The sequence below is a fragment of the Typopeltis vanoorti genome, chromosome 12, assembly GCF_054136105.1.
Source record: "Typopeltis vanoorti isolate ZY-2024b chromosome 12, IOZ_Tvanoo_1.0, whole genome shotgun sequence".
NCBI classification, from domain to species: domain Eukaryota; kingdom Metazoa; phylum Arthropoda; class Arachnida; order Uropygi; family Thelyphonidae; genus Typopeltis; species Typopeltis vanoorti.
The window spans coordinates 6275071-6302822 of NC_143560.1; the positions used below are offsets into that span (position 1 = coordinate 6275071).

At 35.3% G+C, this 27752-nt stretch overlaps 1 protein-coding gene across 1 annotated transcript in view; it reads left to right on the forward strand.

Annotated features, from left to right (window-relative positions):
* Positions 1 to 27752, forward strand: part of LOC150100559 (E3 ubiquitin-protein ligase RNF115-like) — a 157614-nt gene that overhangs the window by 122512 nt on the left and 7350 nt on the right. Inside the window, exon 9 of the mRNA XM_090401734.1 lies at positions 6421 to 6536. Coding sequence (XP_090257860.1) covers positions 6421 to 6536 — 116 coding nt within the window. The remainder of the gene's footprint in view (positions 1 to 6420; positions 6537 to 27752) is intronic.

The following is a 27752-nucleotide window of genomic DNA, read 5'->3' on the forward strand; positions in this document are numbered from 1 at the left end:
ATCTAATTCCTCCGCTAGCTCTATTTCTTTGCCATTCAGGCTTCTTGTGTTGATAGTACCGATCTTTAACTCTGGTGATGTTGATTTAGGGTGTGTTTTCAGATTTGTTCCAGTAGCTGACTTTTTGCTGTTCGCCCTGGTTCCCTGGTGAAAACAACGGGGGAGGGGTTCTTGTTTAACCGGGCAATGCCCCAGCCAGCATGAAATTTTGTCATGTTGTACCATCATTTTGTATTTTGGTTTAACCAATTGGAATACAATTTGGTCGGCTAAATCCCGAATTGCCAGGTTATTCCTACCTGCTGTAAAATAAAAGAAGTTTTTTTTTCAGGTCACAAAGAGCTCATCAGATCTATTTAAAGGCTAGCATGTCACTTTTAAATTATCAGCTGCATGAAGCCAAAAAATCTCTCGCCCTCTTAAATAGAGAAATTGTTGATATCAAGAACGCTCTAGAATCTGTATTAGTCGATGAAACTTTTAACACTATTTTGCGTATATCTTTGATTTCATACCTGAAGTTTTTTAACGCTTCTCATGATAAGTTAAAGTGTAAGTGTGAATCACTGGTGATCCTCCCTAGATCCATTACTAATGTTAGTGATACAGATAGAGTAGTTATGAATGTTTCCGGCCATCCACTAGCAGACAGTGAACGTTTTGTTTTATCAAAAGGACATAATTTCGCCATTGCTCTGAATAAGGTACCCCTGATTAATTTTTTTCATAACATAAACAGAGGTATTCGATCCTTATCCCAAAAAGCAGCCAACAGGACGCGTTTTGAATTAATGCAAAAATTCTTTTTAATGCCAAGCCTCCTCGTCCTATCTATCTCTCTGTCGTATTCTGAATTTAACTTGAATTCACTGAAATCTCTGAAGAATAATAATAATTTAATTATTATGAAAGCTGAATATCATTATATTCATGCTGACAAAGGGAAGGCTGTAGTTATTCAAGATAGAAAAGAATATGAACGAAAAATGTCTCTATTACTCCGCGACTATTCAACTTACAGACCCTTCACATCGGATCCTACCGGGAGTCAATTGAAAAGACTTAATTCTCTTATAGTGGTGGGAAGTCAATTGAATAAATTCATATGGAATAAGAGAGAAATTAGTCGGAACTAAATTAGAATGCTAAACACTGTGTAAAACTAGCTAAACAAAAGTCATGGGAGGACTTTGGCAAGAATATAGAAAATAAATATCAAGAAGGTGGCAAAATATTCTGGAGGTTGTTGAAGAAGCTTAAGAATGGAGGAAAGAGTGCTATAAAAGGAATTAGAGATGATAAAGGTGACATGAAAACGGGAGAAAAAGATATCCTTGAAGTATGGAGTAATTACTTTGAAAAACTGCTAAATGAAACAAGCAGTGATGTCAGCACAGTGGTAAAAGACATTGACCAGGCATGCAGTCAGGAATACATATCCATACTTGAAGTAGAAAAAGCCATCAAAGGCTTGAAATGTGGAAAGGCAGCAGGAGTAGATGATATTCGACCAGAAATGCTGAAGTATGGTGGTATAAGAGTCTTACAGTGACTGCACTGCATAGTTCAGAAAGCCTGGACAGAGGGACGAATTCCCGATGATTGGAGTAGAGCTCTCATAGTACTCATATATAAAAAGGTAAATAAAACTGAATGTGAGAATTAGAGGTATTTCCCTACTGAGTGTTCCTGGCAAGATCTATGCAAGTATACTTGAGAAATGGTTGAGAAGAATTGTGGAAGAAAAGCTTGGTGAAGAACAAGCTGGATTCAGGCCAAATAGAGGCTGTCAGGATCAGATCTTCACTTTACGACAAATAGTCGAGAAAGCATGGGAATATAACAAAGATCTGTATTTAAGTTTTGTCGATCTGGAAAAGGCATATGACAAGGTGCCAAGAGAGAAGCTATTCAATACGCTGCAGTTATATGGTGTCAATGGGGCATTATATCAAGCAATACGTAGTCTTTATTTGAGTTGTAAGTCAGCAGTTAGAATTGAAGGAAGTACAGGAAGATGGTTTAATGTTAAATCTGGTGTGAGACAAGGATGTACATTATCCCCTCTGTTATTCATTATCTATATGGATCACATTATGAAGGAAAGTGGTATTAAACATGATATCAAAATTGGAGATGTTAATGTCAGCTCTTTGCTTTATGCAGATGATGTTATACTTCTAAATAAATCCGCTACAAGTCTGCAAGATTCTCTGACTAAATTGAACAGCTGTTGTAATAGATATGGTATGAAGGTCAGCAATAAAAAGACAAAGACAATGAAAATAGGCAGAATCATTGAAAATGTCTACTGTGTTGTGAATGGAGAACCTGTGGAACAAGTAAAACATTTCAGCTATTTAGGCACGATTTTTAGTGAAGATGGTAAATTAAATATAGAAATAGACAACAGAATCAGCAAAGCTGGTATGGTGGGAAGTCAATTGAATAAATTCATATGGAATAAGAGAGAAATTAGTCGGAACACTAAATTAGCTCTATACAAGACAGTGTTCAATCCAGTTTTAACTTATGGATCCGAGAGCTGGGTCAGAAGTAAAACACTTGACCAAAGACTAGAGACCACAGATATGAGAGTCCTGAGAAAGATTATAGGTGTGAACAGATGGCATCAATGGCAGTATCATATTAAAAACGAGGATATTAGGAAAGAACTTGGCATTGTCAGCATCCAGGAATGCGTTAGCAGAGCTAATCTCAGGTGGTATGGTCACTTAAACAGAATGGGCGAGGAAAGATTGGCAAAACAAGTGTTCTCTGCCAGGTTGGCAGCAAAACGACCCAGAGGAAGACCAAGATATAGGTGGATTGATACGGTACAAAGTGCCTTAGACGATAGAAATATAAGATCTGATAATGTTGGAGTGATGACAAGTAACAGGCTGATTTGGAGGAAAATTGTAGATTGGAAATTAATAATGATGTAATTTTTTTTTTTCATGTAGTACTATCATATCCTGTACACCCCTTGAGGGTACATGGCAGGAATTTGATGATGATGATGAATTCTCTTATAGATAATGTATCTACATGGGATGAAGATCAAAAGAAAAAAACTTAAAACCTTCTTCGGTTGTCCACCTAAATTATATGGTCTTCCAAAAGTTCATAAACCAGGTATTCCATTGAGACCAGTTGTATATTGCATAGGTTTAGATGTTTCATTATTTACTAATGTTCCTTTATCTGAGAGCATTGAATTACTGCAACAAGAATTTCCTTCAGACATTGTAAAAATATTTGATTTTGTAATACATTCTGGTTATTTTTCCTTTAAAAACAAGTTATATCAACAAATCGAAGGAACACCAATGGGCAATCCTCTTTCTCCTGCTATCGCCAACTTCTTTGTGGAGCACTTTGACAACATTTCTCCCAGACCTATTCATTGGTCCAGATATGTAGATGACATTTTTGCTATCTGGAATGGCTCTTCTGATGAACTACAATGGTTTTTCTTGAAATTAAATACACTTCATCCAAGGATCCAGTTCACCCTAGAAGTAGAATTAAATAATCACTTAGCCTTTTTTGATCTTTTAATTCTTCGCCAACCATCTGGTTGGCAAAGAATTAAAGAGATTTTTGATTTCAATTCTCAGTCTATAGAAAGAAGACTCATACAGGCCATTATATCCATGCTGAATATCATTACCATCCCAGTCAAAAGGCAGGAACTATTAAAATACTGGTTCATTGGGCCCACTCCTTTTGTTCTTCAGACGATCTATTACAGAAAGAATTGCAATACATTATTTCCTCTTTTTTATCTAATGGTTATAAGAATTCCTTAATCAAAAGAGCTTTGAGTAGTTTTGATATGTCTTCCTCTTCAAATACAGAAGAAATAATGTGTATTCCTATCCCCTATGTGCAAGGCATTAGTGAACGCATAGCAAAAGTTTTAAAACCACTTAATATTTTTGTTGCCTTTCGACCAGTCAGAAAAATATGCACCTTTCTCACTTCTCCAAAGGGCAAGCTTCCACATCTCAGTTATCCAGGTATCTACCAGATTCTTTGCTCTTGTGGATTATCTTATTTCGGACAAACAGGAAGATCTGCCTTTATTTGGCTAGAAGAACACCAGTCTAGTCAATACCTTGAACCTGAACAGTCTGGACTTGCAGAACATGCCATCAACACTAGACATAGAGTTCATTGGAACAAGACAAGAGTCCTTCACAAAAGTCATTACCTCATGGAACGGCTTTATAAAGAAACATATGAAACTTTACTTCACTCTCCTAACTTAAACAGATCCGATGGTTTATGTATATCCCCTTTATGATAGATAGTACTTTCTAAATCAACTAATCTTTCCTAACTTTTTTTTAATTGTGTATATATATATATATATATATATATATTTCCTTTTTTTTTTTTTTTAATAAGTAAGGAAATTTATTGACCCTTTTTAGTTATCTTACATTAGCTACTTAGGTGGCACCTTTTGGAATTGTCAGTTATTGTTTAATTAGCTTTATACACGTACTGAAGATGCCTGTGATACTCGGGCGAAAATTATACTAATAAATAATATTTTAAGTGAGTTAATTTTGTTATTATAATTTTAATTATAATTCAAGATTAACATGTCAAGAACTTTCACAATTGTTTAACATGAGTGGTGAAGCAGTTCGTTTACACTTGCATCAACTGAGAAAATCATGGACGCTAATCAAATGGGTCCCACATGCATTATCAGATGACAGTAAACTTCAAAGGCTATCAATTTGTTCTTCACTTTTTTCACGTTATAAAAGTGAGCCATTTTTGGATTACTTGTTCACTTGTGAGGAAAAGTGGATCTTGTACTCCAGCAGGAAGCAAACTTATCATTGGTTGTCACCAAACGATCCAGTACTGCATACTTTAAATGCACCGCTTCATCCCCAGCTTTGTGTGTTATGAACTGGAGTCGGTAATGTCCACTATCAGTTTCTTGCTGCAGGCCACACAAATATGGTCGAGATCTACTCGATGCCACTTGAATATGTACAGAACACATCTTCAGAAACAGCTAGGACTAGTTAATCGTAAGCAAGTGCTATTCTTACAGGACAATGCCAAACCTCATACTGCAAAACTTAACTGCGAGAAGATTTGTGCTTTAGGATGGGAGATGCTTCCTCATCCTCCATATTCTCCTGACATTTATCCTGGTGATTATCACCTTTTTTTTTGGCACTAGACAATTACTTGTGAAAGAAACTGTTCCACAATTAAAAAGATTAAAGCAGAGATTGCTAGATTTATTTCTAAAGACAAAATGTTTTATAAAAGCAGAATTTAAAAATTTGTATCTCATTGGAAAAGAGTTGTAGGTTGTGAAGGTGCTCATTTTAATGAATAAAACATCTTATGAAAATTTCTGCAATTGTTTAATTTTTATCAAACCAGCCTGGTTGGCCTAGTAGTTAGCATATCTGCTCTCCATCCAAAAGGCTCCAGGTTTGAATCCCGTCATGAGCATGGATGTTTGTGATTGTGTGTGAAAATACTAGTAGTGGTGGTGGTAGATGACATTGGTGTAGATAATGAATGTAGTTGCAGTTGGGGGAGACGGAGAGTAGTAGAATAGGTGCCCTCCCTCGATGAGTCTTTGGACTCCCTGGAGGTGTTATGCAATAATAATAATTATGAAAAACTGCACAAACGTTTTGGTTACCTGTTATATTGGTGAGATTATGCTTGAAGAAACTGATGAGTCTAGGGATCTTGGAGTTTTAGTAGGCAAGAAGTTGAAGTTCAAGGGTCATGTAGCAAAAGTTGTACATACAACTCGGAGAATAACGGCAATGCTGAAACAAACTTTGACATGTAAAGATAAAGAAATGTTTTGCCTCTCTACAGGGCCTTGATAAGACCACACTTGGACTATTATGCACAGGCCTGGTCTCCTGATTTCCATGGTGATTCTAATAGTGCAAAGAACAGTGTCAAAAATGCTATCAGGATTGTGGAATACAGATCATAAAGACAGATTGAGAATTTGTAGGCTGCTGACACTAGCAAATGGAAAAAAGAGATTATGCAGATGAAAATTTTCATCTGCATAATCAGATGAAAATTTTCATTTTATGGAGGATGGGGAAAGGGTGCGAGGGCATCCACGGAAGTTGAGAATGAATGCTACCAAGAACAGGATTAGGACTCTATGATCATTCCAATCATGTACTACTCTATGAGAGATTTATCTCTCATAGAGTAGTACATGATTGGAATGGATTGCTGTTGGATGTTGTATATACATGTTGCATGAATGAATTCTGCTGATGCGAATAGTGTGGCCTCCCTTGATGAGTTCCTGACTCCCTGGAGGCCTCTCTTAATATTAATATATTTTCAGTTCGTTCATTACCAATGTCTTATGTGTTTTTCTTGATTTTATCTTAGATATTGCACTACAATGTACAGTATGTATGGAAGACTTCAGATTAGGTGAACTAGTAAAAATGCTTATGTGTCAACACCATTTTCATAGTGATTGTATAATTCCTTGGCTCGAATTGGTAAGTTATTTTGTATATGTTATGTATTGCATGTGGCATATATATAAAGATCCCAAACAAAAATGTGTTCATTGTTATAGTCTGTGATATGCTAGTATCTTGGATATATGGAGAGTTACATATGCAGGTAATTCTCATTATACATGTTTTTTTTTTATCTGCATTTTTGTATTTATTTTGATACATAATGGCTATTGCTGTTTCCTTTCAAGATCATGGAAGTTTCTTTGCATGCATGGATGCGTCTTATTTCCTATCTCCATCTGCTGTGCTCTGCCAACATCATTTATAGATGTTTATCTCTAAATAATGTTGGAACTCTTTGAGCAAGATGTCTGACAAGAGAAAAAAGCAACTAAGAGTGAAAAGAAGAATGTGAATAAAGATCAAGTGAAGAAAAGGTCTAGGAAATCCCATTTTTTAGAGGTGAAGTTGGAAGTTCTGAATCAGTTTGATAGAGGTGAACACAGCATTGACATTCAAAAGTCATCAGACTAAGTGATTCTGCAGTGAGAACCATTCTTGATAATGCTCATACAATTTGTAAGAGAGCTTCATCATCCATGAATTTCACCATGACCAAAGTTACAAAATCTCAGTCTTAATGCAATTGAGAAAATGAAATATATGCTGGCTATATGAATTAAGCATCAGAATGCAGGGTCTGAAGTGGTCATGCAAGAGAAGGCAAAGAATTTGTATGAAGATTTGAATGAAAGATGAAAAGCAACTGAGACCTTTTTGTAAGTCATGGGTGGTTCGATTGCTGTAAGAGTTGCTATGTGTTCCACAATCTCAACATGACTGACGAGGCTGTAGCTGCAGGCCATGTTCTGCTGAAGAATTTCTTCATCTCTTCAGAGCAAAGGTAGCAGGAGGTTACACACTGAAGCAAGTATTTAACCTAGAAAATGGCTTTTGGGGACTACAAAATAAGATCTCTTATGGTGTATCACTCAGAAAACCTGTGGGCACTGAAGGGATGCATAAAGGCAAGAATGTATGTTGTTTGGAGACCTAATAAGATTGGCTGGATAACATTACAGAATTTCAGTGAATAATCTTCATAGTTGCTTGAAAAATTGAATGCCTGTTGTGGAAATGAGACGATTACCTTCAAAAGCCTTGTTATTCTGGAAAATGTTTCCGATTTCAGTGAAAATATTCAGATGTTGTTTTTCCCACTCAGGCACAACATCACTCCTCCAACTCGTGCATCAAGATGTCATCGCAACTTTTAAGTCTGTTATCTGTGACAAATCTCCAGGCTTATCAAAGAATGTGATGCATATCAGAAGCTTAACATCAAAGAATTCTGATGGCAGTTGATATCGTTTGTGATGCCTGAAATCACTCCTCATTGTATGAACAGTATGTGGAAGAAACTCTGGCCTGAGCCTGTAAATGTTGGAGGATGATGTTATCATCACAAATAAAACCATTGGCAACATGGCTCATCAGATTGGATTTGAGGAGATCATTGAAGAAAACATGGAAGATGGCTTGAATTGCACCAGAACGAACTGAGCAATGGGGATATGACAATGGAAAAGCATAGGTAAGGTATCAGAATCCTCCAGTCCTGTGGAGGTTGAGCCTATGAAAAACTCTCACAACAAGGTCATGGCTCATGCTTTTAAGTTGATGGACAGTCTTGGCTTCTTCAAAGAACATAATTCTGTGGAGTTCTAAAGTGAAATGGGAGATTAAAAATGTTCTTAAATGCTTCAAGGATATCTACAAGCAAGTCAGGTTTCCATTGATAGATTCTTGAATAAGCAACATTTGACATCCTATGAGCCTTCATCTTCTGGAATATTTTATTTACTACTCTATCTCTTAATATATATAAAATATAAAAATCAGTGTATTTTCAGTTATATTAATCTCGAACGATTGGAATCTCACTCATTTGCAGAGGCGTAGCTAGGAGATGGTGGAGGGGCGGTCTACCTCGAGTGACACTTTGAACCTTTTTGAACTTTTGCAGTTAATTCTGAAATACAGTCTCGAGAACTCATTTCCAAATATTGTAATACTACTGCAAATTTTCCTCAATTGCTGTAAGTGTTGCTAGTTGTGAGAGCAGTTTTTCTAAATACAATTGATTAAGAATTACCTACATTACTATGAAATAGACTTCGCCAATGTCATCGACAATTTTGCTAACAGAAAAGCAAGAAAAATAACATTTTAGAATGTTGAAATGAAAGTTTTACTTCAAAAATAAACATAGTGTTTTAATTTATTTTCCTATATGTCGTTTTGACTTTTTGTAGTATTTTTGGTGTGTATTGAGAGGGGTGGTAAACTCAGGAACTGCCCAGGGCAACAAAAGCTCTAGCTACACCACTGCTCATTTGGGAACATAAACTCTATTATCTCATGCTATAAGCCTTGCATTTTTGATATATGTTGATATACAGTGATTCTTGAGAATGTAATCCTGTACATATAATGAGTTACCTGTACTATGTTGATGTGCTATTTGATGTCACCATGGAGATATAACTGCCTAGCATCATAACCCTTTATTAGTATAATTAACTTTTGTATGTGTAATACACAAATATAAAATTGTGGACTCTCTTCCAGTCTTAAGTGATGCTGGTGGATCAAGTGTGGTGGGTTGTTTCCCCTCATACTACCACTGTTTTCCAAACTCTCAGTAATTTCTTCACCAACTTCATTTTCCTTGTTGTTATGTCATACCAGTAACAGGTAGCGTTACAGCCAAACTTAAGTTTCATCGTAACTGGTCTATTTTAACACACATCATTCAGAGCATGAAGTTTATTAAGTGGACCAGTTTTGATTGAACACTGAAACCAGATTACAGTGTATTATTATATTTTTATATGAAAGGGATCTTTCATTTCCTTTCTTTCAGCTATATTAAACAAGTAATGTCCCAAATATTTGCATATTCAATGTTACTGTGGTTTTAGAAATGAAAAAAAGTATTTTTGGTTTTGCGCTGTGATTTCCCCATTTCCTTTCTGATTTCAAGGGTTTTAAACATCTAGATGGAACTGTGATTTCAGTCAGGATTTCTCAATGACTGCAGGTCGCAATGAGTCCAGCTATTCCTGTCTTTAGCCTTTCTTCTCCATTTTCTTCCAACTTTCTTGATCATTGGATCTTTCCACCTTAAGGCCAGTCATCCAGGTGTCCTTTTGGTATATTTCGGATACCAATTTGTTACTGTCCACCTGTTGTCTCTCATTCTGGTGAGATGTTCTGCCCATCTACTTTTGCTGTTGTAGATTGCTTTTATTACATCTTTGAGTCCAGACTTCTTCCTGATTTCTGTGTCTTACATGGACTGTTTTATTTATATTGCACATTCTTCTTTCTGTTGCACGTTGAGTTGTTATTAATCATCTAGAGCAGTGGTTCCCAACCTTTTTCCACTGGTGTACCCCTTTTAAACCCATTTCTATAAATTGTACCCCTTGTTTTTAAAGTACCTGTTTTTAAACTTAACATTTATTTTCCATAACTAATGGTTTTGCATTTTGTTCACTTTACATGTTTTTCTGCCATTACTGATTATTTTTCGTGTACCCCCGAATGGCCCAGCACGTACCACTGGGTGGGAACTGATGATCTAGAGCACTGCTTCCCAAACTTCTGGATGTCAGGGTCCCCTTTGGAAAAATTAAAATATTTCACCCCCCCCCCAGAAAAAAATCGTAATATAGACATATATTATTATAATATTTATTGTATTTATATTCAATACAAAACATACACAACGAATTCAAGGATTTTAAACATCTAGACTAATATATATTAATGTCGGATTTCTTTGTTTAAAAGCCTATCAATGGCATTGGAAAACATCAGTAGAAGAGTCGAAATGGCTGAAGAAGCAACAGTCAGAGACATGTCTAAAATCTGAAAGGATAGATCTATCTGCATAGGAACAAACTTGAGGATTGTAAATGCAGCTATTTTTCCAACAGCAACTTGTGGATGCAAGACTTGGAGCCTAAAGAAGTCTGATAGGAAAAGGATAGCTGCATTTGAAATGTGGTGTTATAGATGAATATATTGTATACTGAAAGGCAGACAAATGGATGGGCTAGAAAGAATTGGCAGAACTTTAAGACTCCTTAAGGATATTGACAGAAAAAAAAAATTTGAAATACTTTGGACACATTGAAAGGATGGAAGGAGGACTTCTTAAAGGTCAAGTTCCTAGAAAAATAGGAAGAGGTAGACTCAATGCGATGAATGAATGGTGTGTCTGGAGTGACTGATCTTCAGAGATTTGAAGCCTCCAGAAAAGCATACAACAGTACCACCTGGCAAGGACTGTTGTGGCACATCACCAAGCATCTGAGTGACCGTACAGCGTCTCTTGATATCCAATAAATAGATGGATGGATGTGGCATTAGATGGTTGAACAGAAAAATTTTATGCATATATTTTTATTTGGTTAGAATTTAAACAACTATTTCTGAACTGGTAAAACCTACATACATACATACATACATCTTCAAAGCCTACCTTTCCTAATTGGGTTGTGGGGACAGCAACTGCAGGAGGAACTTCCAATGGTCACGATCCTCTGCCACCATGCTCAGGTGTTCTGGTGGGATTCCCAAACGTGTCCATCCAAGGTTTTGGATATAATCTATCCAGCGAGTCCTTGGCCTTCCACATGGCCTCCCATCCTCTGGCTTGGCAAAGAGGGCCTGCTGAGGGAGCCTCTCTTGTGGCATTCTGACCAGGTGCCCGTACCAATGTAACTGTGATCTCTCAACACGGAGAAGCAGCGGTTGAGTATTGAGGGTTTCCCGAATTGCAGAACTTCTGACTCTGTCGAGTCTTGTTAGCCCCACAACCCCCTCGAAGGAACCTCATTTCAGCTGCTTTGATTCGTGTCTGCATTCTTTCGGTCATTACCCAACTCTCACGACCATAGGTGAGGATGGGGACATAGACTTTATTGAAGACAGCCAGCTTTGCCTTCTGGCTTAACTCCTGCTTCAATACTACCGAACGGCCAAGCTCCCACAATATTGTGCTTGCTGAGCCAATTCGAGTATCTAGCTCTACGTCCCACTTTCCATCATTCATGAATATGGACCCAAGGTATTTACTTCTCCACCTGCTTCAGTGGGACTCCACTCACATGTAGAGTGCACTTAGATGGTTGTCTTGAGACCACAAATGTTTCTTCAGTTTTTGGCCACACTGATCTTCATTCTGGCTTCTGCACAAAGAGCTACAAACCTATCCAGGGTCTGCTGGAGGTCATCTGTGGAAGAGCTAAGCAGAACTAGGTCATCTGCAAAAGGCAGACTTCCAATGCCACATCTTTCAGTTCTGACACACTCACTGCCTCGGTTGCGCCTATCAATCCAGTCCATAAATATTATGAAGAGGAAGGGTGACAGAACACACCTTTGGTGGAGGCCAACGGAACTGTGAAAGGTTCAGACTTTGTGCTGTTTACCCTGACATAAAACTCTGGGCATTCATACAGGGACTTGATGGCAGCTAATAGTTGGCCATCCACTCCATACTCCTGTACTATTTGCCAAAGCTTATCCCAAGCAACCCGGTCCTTTCCTTCTCCAAGTCTACAAAACATGTGTAGACATTCTTGGCATATTCCCAAGATTTCTCAAAGACTTGCCTCTAAGTGAATATTTGGTCTGTTGTGCTTGTACCAGGACGAAAGCCACATTGTTCTTCCTGGAGCTTTGACTCAACTATGCTCCTGCTCCTTCTTTCCAAGCACCTAGCATACACTTTCCTAGACAGGCTGAGCAGAGAGATGCCACGATAGTTGCTGGGGGGGGGGGTAGGCCGATTCACATTGAATCGGCCTACCAGTCCGGAACTTGGGGGGTTGGGTATGGGGGGGTAAACCCTATTTCGAGTTTCAAAAATTCGAGTCATCAGAATTCAAGGAGAACCGGCCTACCAGTCCAGAACATGGGGGGGGGTGCCATAGGCACCATGGGCAGAGACCCCTAGTATATATAATAATTTCTAATCGTCAGATCAAATCCTACATTCATTTATATATATATATATATATATATATATATATATATATATTTTTTTTTTTTTTTTTTTTTTTTTTTTTGCCCTCCTGTCTTATCAATAATAGATCTCACATATTCTAGTGTTTTGTTGGAGATAAATGGACACAGTTCACTTCTTATAATACATAGGATTAATTTTTATGGGAATAGATGAATTTTTTACTTACTACATTTGTTTTTTTAGAAAACTGAAAATATTCCATCCCCAACAGACACTGCAGAGGCAAGAAAAACAGATAGTTATTTTATCACTAAATACAGTACAGAGACATTGACAGTTTATGTACTATATTTAGCAACAGTTAGTGTAATTACAGACAACTGGAAGGACTATCATAATGAAAAACACGTTCCCCTCTCACAAGTGCTCTGCTGCATGCATGCCAGAAACAGTTTTATTGTAGTGCTAAACACAGTATTTAACTAAATACATTTTCTTGACATCCTCTTTCATTTCAGTTGCAGAAAATATGCATAACAGCTGTTATAATGCAGTCACTGGGTACGGAAAGCACCAGTTTATGTAAAGCAAATTTACTGAAGCAAACAAAGGTGTGTGTGTGTGTGTGCGTGCGTGCGTGCGTGCGTGCGTGCGCGTGTGAGAACTTGAAATCAGTTCGGATTGTATTCAAAATTTTCGATATTAAGACATTTTACAAATAAAATTCTACCAAAAAAGTTAACTATCATAGCATATAAGCTTTGTGAAAATGTGACTATCCTGTGCATGAACTTGTTATAAAAGAAGCTAAATGTTATTGTAGCGAACAAACTACTAGAAGAACAAAATGGACTGGAAAGTCTGATCTTTTCATTTTTAATATCCTTGCATATATCTTTTAACTTGGATTTAATATTTAGTAGGCTAATTCCGCTGTACATTATAAATAATTAATAATGGAATCACTTACATTAATTTAAATCTTTTTATTTGTAGAATTGTTGGCTATATTTCATAGCCATTTTTAATATGATAATTAGAAAAAATCACAAAAAAGAGAACATCAGTTAAATAGATATTTTGAGAGTTTGTAAATAGGACATTCTATGCAGTTCAAAATGTCTGTCTTAACAGCATGCTTTCTTTATGTAACTTAAAAAAGCCATACATGGCTTTCTTAAGTTGATGTTAAGTTATTTCTTAAGGAAATGCATAATGAACTTTTAGTCTTTTTACTGTTTCTTCTTCCCATGAATAAATTTCAGCCAAAATGCTGTTAAATTTATTGATTTGTGATTGAGTTGGATCTCTCTCAATGCTTCCATATGTAGAATGATCTCGAAAGTAGAATATTAAAAAAATGTGCTGTTAAGACTCTTGTGAACTTCATAGGTCCAATTTACAAACTCAAAATACCCATCTAATCTTCTCTTTGCGTTTACAGGAAACTGCCTCTTTTATAAAACATTCAATAGATTTTTAGAATAAAATTTTAGAATTATCCTTACAACCGACAGATCTAGTAAGTTTTAATGTAGTCTCATTCTTTACAAATATCCCTCTGACAATAAGATTGAATTACTTCATAGTGACTTCCTGATATTATAAAATTATTTGATTTGTCATCAATTCAGGATATTTCAGCTGCCAGAACAATTGTACAAACAGATAGAAGGAACAGCTATGGAGTCTCCCCCTTTCCCCAACTCTAGCTACTTTATGGAACATTTTGAACAACATATTCTGGATGTTTTTTTCACCTAAACCATCGATTTGGTATAGATATGTTGATGATGTTTTTGCTGTATGAAACTCCTCCTTGTCCGATATTCATGAATTTCTTGGAAAAATCAATTCAATAAACCAAAAAATCAGATTTACCCCGAAAGTAGAAGGTAATAGTTGTCTTCATTTTCTGGATGTTCTAATTCTTTGTCAACCAGCTGGTAGTCTACAGTTCTCAGTATATAGAAAACCAACTCATACTGGTAAATATATTGATTCTAACCCACATCATCACCATTGTCAGAAATATGGTGTAGTCAAATTTCTAGCAGACAGAACTCGTAAAATATGTTCTACAGATTCTCTTCTAAACAAAGAACTGGCTATTACCAGAGCTACCTTTATCTCTAATGGTTATAATACAGAACCTAACAAAACAAGGAAATAATCAGTAATTATGGCCATTGTCTTAACCCACCTTAAGAAGAAGAAGATTAAGGACTTTCAGAAAAAATTAGCTGGATTGCTTTGACAGATTGACTTACAAATCTCTTTCTGTCCAGTTTGTAAACTTAATAACTTCATTATCTCTCCTAAAGACAAATAATGAATTTTTTAACTCAGTCTTGGTTTTTAGATTAATTCCTCCTATGGTTATTACGGTCATCTTTATTCCTTCAATTCAGCTTTATTTAAAAGAAATTCATTCATCATCATCATCAATTTCCTGCCATGTACCTGCAAGGGGTGTACAGGATATTCATAAATTCATTCATTAATTTTGGAATAACTGTTTGTTTCTTTCATAACACTCTTTTTTCCCATTTTTGGCTTAAGAATTCCTTTAAACTCTATTTCTTCCCTAAACTTCCAACTTTTCAGAATGGCTCCTCCTTTTTAATCAATGCCACAGCTGTTGTATTATTTTCTCACACTCATTCAACTTCCCCTTTGTAAGTACAAACTTCTTGCAAGCTCACTACTAGATTGTGTGGCAAGTAATGTGGTGAGACGAAAGCAAAACAGTTGCTTGTTGTAAACAAGACTATAGTCCTTGATGTGAAACATCATCAGAAAGTTCAATATTTTGTTTCTCAAGATTTAAGTTACAGAAATAAACTAAATTTTTACAGGAAACTGCCTCTTTTACAAAAAATTCAATAGATTTTAAGAATAAAATTTCAGAATTATCCTTACAACCCACAGATCTAGTAAGTTTGATGTAGTCTTATTCTTTACAAATATCCCTCTGACGATACGATTGAATTACTTCATAGTGACTTCCCTCCTGATATTGTAAAATATCAGGAGGGAAGTAAAAGTCCTTTTTATAAATAAATGTAAAATAATTACAAATAAATGTAAAACATACATACATACGTATTACAGTTTTGCGACAGGCCATACTATACAAAGATTTCTATTATATGCAACATTAGTAAAAACTTTTCTTATTCCAAGAATTGTATTTCATGCCGGCTTGGGCATCGTCTGATTAACCCTTTCTGCCCTGGTGATTCCAATTGGAATCTCTAACTGTCTTGGCTTTCGTAGCCCATATTACGTGGCGAATGATTATAACTGGTATCATACGTCGTAGTTCCATTTCTTTAATATAATAACAGGTATGTATTATACGTATAAATCTTACCAATATTGGTTTTTATGACTTAGTAGAATAATATGCATATATTGGATTATAGAGTATAAGCTCAGAAGTTGAATATTTGCTACCAGAATATAATGATTCCATATGAAATCAGTCAGTCACAATTCCTATCCTGAAATGTATTTTTCATCAAAATACTTGGTACTCTTGCTTTTTTAGACCTAAAGACAAAATAAATAGAAAGAAAATTTTTTTTCACTTGAAAAAAAAAAATTCAGGTCAGAAAGGGTTAAACAAGCCTTCCCGTTGTTTTTGCCAGAGAACCAGGGTGAACAGCGAAAAGTCAGCTACTGGAACAAATCTGAAAACACACCCCAACTCAACATCACCAGAGTTAAAGATTGGTACTATCAACATAAGAAGCCTGAATGGCAAAAAAAATGGAGCTAGCTGAGGAATTAGATAAGTACCAGATCAACATAATATGGGTGACCGAAACCAAAAAAGATAAAAACTGGTGAGATCTTTCTGAGCAATAAATACAAAATGTTATATTCAGGCAATAACAATCAAGGAAAAGAAGGAGTAGCCATAGTATTCAACACTAAATACGAGGCTGATCTTCTTGAATGGCAGGCAGTCTCAAGTAGAGTGATGTGGGCAAATATGAGAATGGAGAACTGGTCAATGAGACTGTTTGTGCCTATGGTCCCACAGAAGGTTCTACTAAGGTACCTTCTGTGGGACCTTACGCAAGTTCTATACGGAGAGCTAATGCTCTCCGTATAGAACTTGCGTCTTTGCTACTTAAAGCCAAGCTTTTTCCTTCGACCATATCTCCTTCTGAAAAGAAAGCTATACGTTCCTTAAGAAACAACAGTCACCTCATCATTACCAAAGCTGACAAGGGAAAAGCAACAGTAATTATGGACTCTTCAAACTATAGAAGAAAACTTTCCCTTTTATTTCGAGATCACTCAAGATACCAGGAACTCAATTACGATCCAACCAACAGACAACTGAAGAAATTAAATTCCCTTCTAGATGAGGTCATAAATTTAGATGTAGACACTATTGAAAGACAAAAAAACTCATTTTGCAAGGCCTCCCAGGTTTTATGGATGTGTTTTTTGATGCTTAAGTCTCATTGACTATATTGTTGATAGTGATGTTTTCTCCCTGGTGCAGGACACCAGAGTGTACAGAGGATTTGAAATTGGAAGCGATCACTATTTAGATTTTTTAACGATACTTGTGACATAATGATTAGAAATATATACACGTTAGTACAAGAATAATGTTTAATTTGCCAAATATTTTGGTCTGAATATTACAGACCATCTTCAGTGGCTATATAGGAATAGTTTTAAAAAAACAAAGTACAATACGAACAATTGATCATTCATACATAGAACGCACTGCGTGATGTCATATCGCTAAGTATTAGAAGAGTAAACATTTTGTAAAAAACATAATTAAAGATATTAATTCAGAAATTCATATAATGATCTTAAATAACATTATACTGATTAAAAAAAAAAAATTTAATGTGTTATCCTGATTAAACTTTCCCAAATTTTTGATATAGATATACAGTCATTATGATTCAAGTTAGGACGTTGAAGTAAGGCCTCTACACTTTCTTTAAATAAACATTCAAATTTGTAGCGACATCTTCTGTAGGAGGAGAGTCTTGGACTAAAGGATGTGGTTTGTTACTAATCCATGCTGAGCTAATCCAGATTTCTCATGTTTGTTGTGTTGAATTGATGACTGATGCTCTTGAATTCTTTTTTCTATGGAACGTCCAGTTTGTCCAAAGTAAGAAAGATTACAATTACAAGGAACTTGATACACACTAGGTAGAGACAAGGTTGAGCGTTTATCTTTAGATGAAGGAAACTGGGTGGATAATTTGTTAATAGGTGTATAAGTGGCTGTTGGATCATATTTCTTTAGAATTCTCGAAATTGGTTCTGAAATCCCGGAAATGTAAGGATTACAGACCATCTTCAGACATCACGCGGCACGTTCTATGTATGAATGATCAATTCGTATTCTGCTTTGTTTTTTTAAAACTATTCCTATGTAGCCACTGAAGATGGTCTGTAATATTCAGACCAAAATATTTGGCAAATTAAACATTATTCTTATGGTAACGTATATATATTTCTAATCATGTCACAAGTATCGTTAAAAAATCAAATTTTATTCCTTCACGGGGAAAACTTCACCAAAAAAAAACGGTGAATTAGGCAAACTATCGGTAACTCCAGGTAAGTTACGAGCGAGGATCATCTTTTTAAAAAAATGCCGTGACAACAAGATAATTCCTAATTTCGCTAAGGTTAAAGAAACCATTAAATCTCTTAGAGTCATAATATTTACAGGCACACCAGTTTATCTTTAATCCGTAATCAACTCAAAGCTGCTAAACATGATCTGGCTATTAACATTCAGCTAGTTTCTGATCTCCATATCTATATCTCCATAAACTTTGAACCACATCTTTCAAACATAGTTCTGGATGTAGCTAAACGCTCTTTACAACGTTCTTATAAGAAAACATAATCAACATCTAAACCACAAATATGATGTTCTTGTTTCTAAACAAATCAAGCCTTTCCAAGTTTTAGATAATTGGATCATCAACGTATCCGGTCGGCCTTTAACCAATAATGAAACACTCATCCTCTCAAAAGGACATGATTTCTCTATTGTCCCAAAAAAGATTCCATATTTAGATTTTCTAGTTAATATCGAATGAAACCTCATTCATCTGTCAAGTGAAAAAGCTAATGCTCTCCGTATAGAACTTGCGTCTTCGCTACTTAAAGCCAAGCTTTTTCCTTCGACCATATCTCCTTCTGAAAAGAAAGCTATACGTTCCTTAAGAAACAACAGTCACCTCATCATTACCAAAGCTGACAAGGGAAAAGCAACAGTAATTATGGACTCTTCAAACTATAGAAGAAAACTTTCCCTTTTATTTCGAGATCACTCAAGATACCAGGAACTCAATTACGATCCAACCAACAGACAACTGAAGAAATTAAATTCCCTTCTAGATGAGGTCATAAATTTAGATGTAGACACTATTGAAAGACAAAAAAACTCATTTTGCAAGGCCTCCCAGGTTTTATGGTCTATCAAAAATACATAAGACAGATATTCCTCTTTGCTCTATAGTGGATTGTATTGATTCTCCTACCTATCACATAGCCAAATATCTATCTAAATTATTGAAGTCACACATTGGGAACTCGCGCTCTTTTTTGAAAAACGTGTCTGATTTCTTAAATAAATTAAAAAACTTCTCTTTACAACCTACAGATCTTATGGTTGCCTTTGATATAGAATCTTTATATACGAATGTACTTCTCACAGAGACTTTGGAATTACTAGCTGACATCTTCCCACAAGATATCATAAAACTATTTGATTTCGTAATGCACTCTGGATATTTCTTATGTCAAAATAAATTTTACAACCAAGTGGAAGGAACAGCCATGAGAAGTCCACTCTCTCCTGCTCTTGCAAACTTTTATTTAGAACATCTAGAAGAAGTCCTGTTCTCATCTATATTCCCTCAACCATCATTTTGGGTTAGATATATAGATGACATCTTTGCTATATGGCCTCACGACAGAGACTCCTTATCTTCCTTTTTAAGCAGTATCAATTCGTTACATCCTCGTATAAAGTTTACCATGGAAATTTAAAAAAAACAAGTTAACCTTTTTAGGCGTCATTCTCATCCGTTCACCTTCTGGTATTCTTACAACAGTTTACAGAAAACCAACTTTCACAGGTCGTTATATTCTCAAAGAATCTGCTCATCACCCTTGTCAAAAAACAGGAGTCACAAAATGTTTAATCTGACGAGCAAAAACTAACTGTTCAACTTCTCATTTATTACAGAAGGAACTTTCGACTATCAAACATCACATGAAACCAAACGGCTTCTCCGAAAAGAGTACACAACATCTTTTCGATTCTTACAAACCAACACAGAACAAACAAGATTCAATACGTCGAGTTCCAATTCCTTACATTTCCGGGATTTCAGAACCAATTTCGAGAATTCTGAAGAAATATGATCTAACAGCCACTTATACGCCTATTAACAAATTATTCACCCAGTTTCCTTCATCAAAAGATAAACGCTCAACCTTGTCTCTACCTTGTATATCAAGTTCCTTGTAATTGTAATCTTTCTTACTTTGGACAAACTTGACATTCCATAGAAAAAAGAATTCAAGAGCATCAGTCATCAATTCAACACAACAAACCTGAGAAATCTGGATTAGCTCAGCATGGATTAGTAACAAACCACAACATCCTTTGGTCCAAGACTCTCTTCCTACACAGATGTCGCTACAAATTTGAACGTTTATTTAAAGAAAGTGTAGAGGCCTTACTTCAATGTCCTAACTTGAATCGTAATGACTGTATATCTATATCAAAAATTTAGGAAAGCTTAATCAGGATAACACATTAAATTTTTTTTTTTTAATCAGTATAATGTTATTTAAGATCATTATATGAATTTCTGAATTAATATCTTTAATTATGTTTTTTACAAAATGTTTTTAATACTTAGAACGTGCCGCATGATGCCATATCGCTATGTATGAATGATCAATTGTTCCTGTTCTACTTTGTTTTTTTTTTAAAACTATTCCTATGTAGCCACTGAAGATGGCCTGTAATATTCAGACCGAAATATTTGCCAAATTAAACATCATTCTTGTGCTAACGTGTATATATTTCTGATCAGTATTTTAGTCTTGAGCAGGATAAAATTTAATTTCGTATTGAAAAGAATAACATGTAAGAAAATTTTAAAGTGAATAAAAGTTGAGCAGCTCTCAGACGTGAACTGTAGACTAAAATACATAAAGATTATTGAAGAAAAAATGAAAGAGTTTGAGAACAGGAATGGAACCTTGGAGATTCATTGGCAAGCCTTGAAGAAAACACTGAGTGATTCGGCCAGAGAGGCATGTGGTGAGTTTGTCTGTAAGGATAGAAAAATTAAAACTCCATAGTGGACACAGGAAGTTAAAGAGGCAGTGAAGGAAAAGAAGAAAGCATATCAAAAGTTCCAGGCAAATAAATCAGCTTGTGCTCTTAGAGAATATAGAGACAAATGTAAGAAAGCTAAACACTGTGTAAAACTAGCTAAACAAAAGTCATGGGAGGACTTTGGCAAGAACATAGAAAATAAATATTGAGAAAGTGGCAAAATATTCTGGAGGTTGTTGAAGAAGCTTAGGAATGGAGGAAAGAGTGCTGTAAAAGGAGTTAGAGATGATAAAGGTGACATGAAAATGGGAGAAAAGGATGTCCTTGAAGTAAGTACTTCGAAAAATTGCTAAATGAAACAAGCAGTGATAACACAGCAGTTAAAAACACTCAACAGGCATACAGTCAGGAATACATATCCTTGCTTGAAATGTGGAAAGACAGCAGGAGTAGATGATATTCGAACAGAAATGCTGAAGTATGGTGGCATAAAAGTCTTAACAGAGGCTGCACTGCATAGTTCAGAAAGCCTGGACAGAGGGACAAATTCCCGATGATTGGAGTAGAGCTCTCATAGTACATATATAAAAAGGGAAATAAAACTGAATGTGAGAATTACAAAGGTATTTCCCTACTGAGTGTTCCTGGCAAGATTTATGCCAGTATACTTGAGAAACAGTTGAGAAGAATTGTGGAAGAAAAGCTTGGTGAAGAACAAGCTGGATTCAGGCCAAATAGAGGCTGTCAGGATCAGATCTTCACTTTATTACAAATAGTTGAGAAAGCATGGGAATATAACAAAGATCTGTATTTAAGTTTTGTCGATCTGGAAAAGGCATATGACAAGGTGCCAAGAGAGAAGCTATTCAATACGTTAAAGTTATATGGTGTCAATCTGGCATTATATCAAGCAATACTTAGTCTTTATTTGAGTTGTAAGTCATCAGTTAGAATTGAAGGAAGTATAGGAAGATGGTTTAATGTTAAATCTGGTGTCAGACAATGATGTACACTGTCTCCTCTCTTATTCATTATCTATATGGATCACATTATGAAGGAAAGTGGTATTAAACATGATATCAAAATTGGAGATGTTAATGTCAGCTATTTGCTTTATGCGGACGATGTTCTAAATAAATCGGCTACATGTCTGCAAGATTCCCTGACTAAATTGAATAATTGTTGTAATAGATATGGTATGAAGGTCAGCAATAAAAAGACAAAGACAATGAAAATAGGCAGAATCATTGAAAATGTCAACTGCGTTGTGAACGGAGAACATGTGGAACAAGTAAAACATTTCAGCTACTTAGGCACAATTTTTAGTGAAGATGGTAATTTAAAAATGAAAATAGACAACAGAATCAACAAAGCTGGTATGGTAATAAGTCAAAATTCATATGGAATAAGAGAGAAATTAGTTGTATACATGACAGTGTTCCAACTAGTTTTAAATTATGGATGTGAGAGCTGGATCAGAGTAAAACAGTTAACCAAAGACTAGAGACCGCAGATATGAGAGTCCTGAGAAAGATTAGAGGCATGAATAGATGGCATCAATGGCAATATCATATTAAAAACGATGATATTAAGAAAGAACTTGACATTGTCACCATCCAGGAACGCGTTAGCAGTGCTAATCTCAGGTGGTATGGTCATTTAAATAGAAGAGGCTAGGAACAGGTTGGCAGGAAAACGACCCAGAGGAAGACGAAGATATAGGTGGATTGATACTGTACAAAGTGCCTTAGATGATAGAAATATAAGATCTGATAATATTGGAGTCTTGACAAGTAACAGACTGATTTAGAAAAAAATTGTGGATAGGAAGTTAGTAATGATGTAAATTTTTCATGTAGTACTATCATATCCTGTACACCCCTGGAGGGTACATGGCAGGAATTTGATGATGATGAAGAAATGTATTTTTGTTATACATTTAGGAAATGTTTATATATAAAATAAACCTTTAAGTTATCCTCCTTTTTATTTATTTAAAATTAGTCACCACTAAAAATTAAAAAAAAAAAAAAATTATGTATGATGATCTGATATCGTTAAATAGCCGATGTCCTACAGAGTCATGTCATTTCCCTGAATAATCTATGTATCTTTTCTTTGGCTGAAGCTTGAAAGTGTTTTATATTTTCTAAATCAAATTACTAGTCTGTCACTAGGCAAATCCAGTTTTAACCATTTCTAACAGAATTTCCTTGGCTAACATTATTAGATTTATACCACCCATACTCAGTTGGTCCTGTCTCACTTGTACCTTTAAAATGATGTGAACCATGAGAAGGTAAGTTGGATATTTGAGTGGGTGAGACTATATATATTATGCTTTACCAACCTTTCACATTCCTCCAAAAAAAAAAAAAAATAGTGGGGAAGGACAGTCAAATTAGTATGAAAAATAGCCATATACTTAACTCTTCCACTTGTCCAATAATACAAAGTGGTATTTATATTGGCAAATCCTTTCCTTCATGCTTACATGGTGATCACAATACATTATGCAAATTATGGAAACAACTACTGTGGTAGAGTAAAAGTTTAGTTTAATATAAACCAAAATAAATCCAGAAGAAGAAATTTCTTTTTTGATCCTCCTAGCCAGTGCACCACAGGAACTAGTAATTTTAAAGGCAGCATCTCCATCCCATATATTAGCACAGTCTCTAACAAATTAGCAAAAGTCCTTAAAAAATATAACATCAAGATGTTCTTCACCACTCTTCCAAAAATCCGTTCTCTAATCAGCCATCCAAAGCCTCCTCATCACAACCTAAAATATCCAGGTGCATATAAATTATGGTGCGATTGCAATATCCCTTATTTTGGACAAACTAACAAATCTGTTGAGCAACGTATAGAAGAGCATAAAAGAGACATCTCTTACAAAAGATCATATGCAACTGCGTTATCCAGTTATGTTCTTTTTTCAATTAATCCTAATGATGATCAACAAAGCCACTCCGTTTGCTGGGATAGATCAGAAAATATTTTTCGCTCTGATGATGAGTTTGAGAGAAAAATTATAGAATCAAGGGAAATCCTTCTGAATCCTGTCCACTTAAACAACAATTTGAGTTATAACATCCCAGATAGCCATGCTGCAGTTATTCAATATTGGCGTTCACGTGAGTCTGCACGCATACTTGCAATAAACAATGGCACGTCTGTTAGAACAACTTGAAAAAATACGTTTTTTATGTATCAATTATGTGTGGCAATATTTTACCTGTATTTTCAAGTTTTTAGATACTTCAATGTTTATTACTATTCTCTTCCTTTAAGAATACCTGATGAAGGCTATTATAAGCCGAAACTAGTTGTATTAATCTTATTAAATCTTTATAAGTAATCTTGGTTTTTAAGTCATTAAATCTATTTTAAAAAAAAAAATATATATATATACAAAGAAACAAGCTGCACTACAATCTACATGGCATGCTAAAGTTACTGATCAACCATTATAACTATTGGCCTGACCTCAGGAGAAAAAAAAATCTCACTACATCAAAGCTAGTTCTATTATTATTATTATCCATTAGGTTACAAAATTAAATTAAGCTGAAGAGCAACATGTTTACAAAAAGGAAATAAATAATAAATTAAAAAATATATATTACTTATATAAGTATGCATATAAATTACAGCTAACTGGTATGGATAGTGGACAATAAAAACTGAAAAATTGCTTAAAGTCCTAAAGTCAGGGTATGCTGGAAACTAAGTGGGCTGAATGTGTTCCATCCAAATGCTTGGGATTTTTATGCCATTTTTTTTTTTTTCCACCAGAAGTCAGGCCAATAGTTATAATGTTTGGTCAGTAACTTTAGCATGCCATGTAGATTGTAGTGCAGCTTGTTTCTTTGTATAACTTTGTAAAAACTAAACTTTTACTCTAACACGGTAGTTGTTTCCATAATTTGCGTAATGTATTATAGTGGCAAACTTTTAATATACACTGGTTTTGCTTTTATTTAAAACATGCACTGGCATCACTTTTTCATTTCTGTGGCTGCTTCAGCATTAGTAAATAATTCACTGATTAATGATTATCATTAAAAGTTTTTTATTTTTTTGAAATGGCCTAAAATCACAAAAAATTCACCTCTGTATGTTCTTTAGTGAGTATGATCTCACTAAAAAATATTAGAAAATATCCTTAACCCATCAGTAGTACTAATGTATTATAGGTTTACAGCTTTTCATGGGTGTGAGTTTTATTAAAAAAATGGATTAAAATTTGGTGGACTTTAAAAAAAGTACATATAGTACGATCTGTTTAATATGTATTCTGTGGTATGATATCTTAGGATTTCAGTACTTTTTACTCCAACATACATACTTAGTGCTAATTGTTGGTACTAAGTCTCACTCACTTGAACCATGTTAAAATTTCATATGCTTCAGAAAATCAGGGTCAGATAGATTTAACCAAGATAAGTATTCAGCTGCTTGATGGCAGCTATTGGATATTAAGTTGAAATTGAAATATTTTGTTTGTTGTAATCATCAGCCTAATTCAATCAAATCAAATTTCACATTTGATGTCCGTAGATGCCGTATGGTCACTGCCATACCTCACAGGGTTTTGGCAATGATGTCTTCTGCTAGAATAAGTGGTAGGGTCGCAGATTCCCTTTCCCCACAAAGTTTGTAGGACAATCACAAACATCCATGCCCCAGGTGGGATTCAAACTCTCAGCCTCTTGGCTGGAAATGTACCAGTCTACAGATATTATAGCAGATGTATATTACATGAAGTAAGGTGTGAATCTTTCCTAGAGTGGACATGCTAACCACTCGGCCAACCAGGCCAGCGAATTGGCCAATCAGCCTAATTACCAAAGTTTTTTTGTACGAGTCAGTTTAAGAGAGAGAATTATTTTTGTTTCTGAGTCTATCTATTTAAACTTATGGTGATGAGTCTCTCAGTTACTTAAGCTCACAGCTGAAATCTGAACAGTCTGCCAATTACACTTGTAAAACTACTAGTTACTGTGGCTTGCTGTTAATAGTTATTATGACAGTTTCTAGTACTTTATAATGTATAATGTGGGAAGTATATTTTTTATATATAATAGCTTGAAGTTGCATAGATTTCATTTGTACATTTTTTTTTAAATTATTTTTTTTTCTAGCTCTTATGTAGATTTTGAAGTGAATGTATCTTACTTATTCTAACCAATTTCTATGCAAAATTTTATTACCGTTAACCTATATTTGCATCACTACCAGTTAAATTACAAGCGATTAGGCTAAACATAAGAGAAAGAGAAATAAAATTTATTGACATTTTATTGGAAATTGGCAGGTAATGTTTGTAATAATTTGCTATAAATCTTGAAATTTCAAAAAAAAAAAAAAAAAAATCAAAAAATTAGTTTTCTAAAATAGAAGAATATCATAAAAATATCCTCTTCATTTATCACACACTACAGTAGATGCACAGTGTACTAGGTGTTTCTATAGAAGTGATGTCCTGTGATAAACTATTGAAAAGTTTCAACAAAAAAACTTCAGTATTTTTTAGCTTGAGCAGTGGAAGATTGAATTATAATGATCTTCAAACAGCATTTGGTAGTGCCATCAAAACTCCATTGTATGACATTGCCTAATACAGATGCATTCAATTTTAACTTAATATACCCAGCCAAACTGCTGATGAAAGAAAGATGCATTTCCCTGGCAACACATATAAAAAGTTTTCTCTTGTTTTAAGCTTTCACAAACCATTAAGGTTCTTAGCTGTGGACTTCACAACCACGACTGTCTCGAAGATAAGGTGGTTAGCCCTATACCTCCCGGTGTGTCCTATGTCTGTAGGTGCACGTGTTCAAGGGGCTGTTTTGACTGTTCTGGAGGACGAAAAATCCAAGTTTCCAGGTTAAAGAAAAAAACCATACCTCCATATGAGACCGGCTAACTCACTTTTAGTTGAAAGAGACCAGATAAAAGTTCCTGACGTTTTGGACAGGAATTGAACCCAGGTCTTAACGACCAAAGGACTTCGTCAATACTGACTGAGCTACGGAGGGTCTTATATGAAAGGTCACCATGCTTTAAATGGAATGGTAACTCCACCCATTATTTATAGTAATTGACTGCTGAAAGTTGAAAGCTGACATTAGTGAGTGTGGGAGTGGCAAACCTGAGGTACCTGATACTGGACCATGCCTTGCTTCATGTAATGTACATCTGCTATAATATCTGTAGACTGGTACATTTGGGAGTCTACCTGACATAGTAGGCAGAAGTCCCAACCCACCTGGCCAACGTAGGATGAATTGGGGATCAAAACTTTCTAGATATGTGGAAAGGGCCTCTGCAACGATACCACTTCTTTTGTCTTGCAGTGACTTCACTCCAAAATGCTAATATGGTTTTCCTTATAATACATCTCATACTGCATCGGTTGTTGTGCAGAATAATCAGAGTCGTGTTCAGAGCTCAGGCAGAGGGTCCTGTTTGAGAAGTGTATTATAATCTCAAAAAAAAGTCGGTGATATTGTGATTGAGGGATACAGAAGGTAGGATTCATCTTAGAGGGCAATTTTACATAGGCATGGAATGTTTGTGATCTACAGATGGGTACTATTGTATTGTCTGTAAAGAGATGGAGAGGTATATAATTGACATGGGAATTACAGAGACCAGATGGAATGGAGATTGACTTCAGAAGACAGGATGGTAAGCTAGTTGTTTATTCAGGAGGTGACTCAAAGCATCATGAGGTAGCTGTGATACTGAAGACAATTCAGGCAAGAATCCTTCTTGGTTATAATCCCATTAATGACATGATACTTTTTATTCGACTTAAGGCTCATCCTACCAGTGC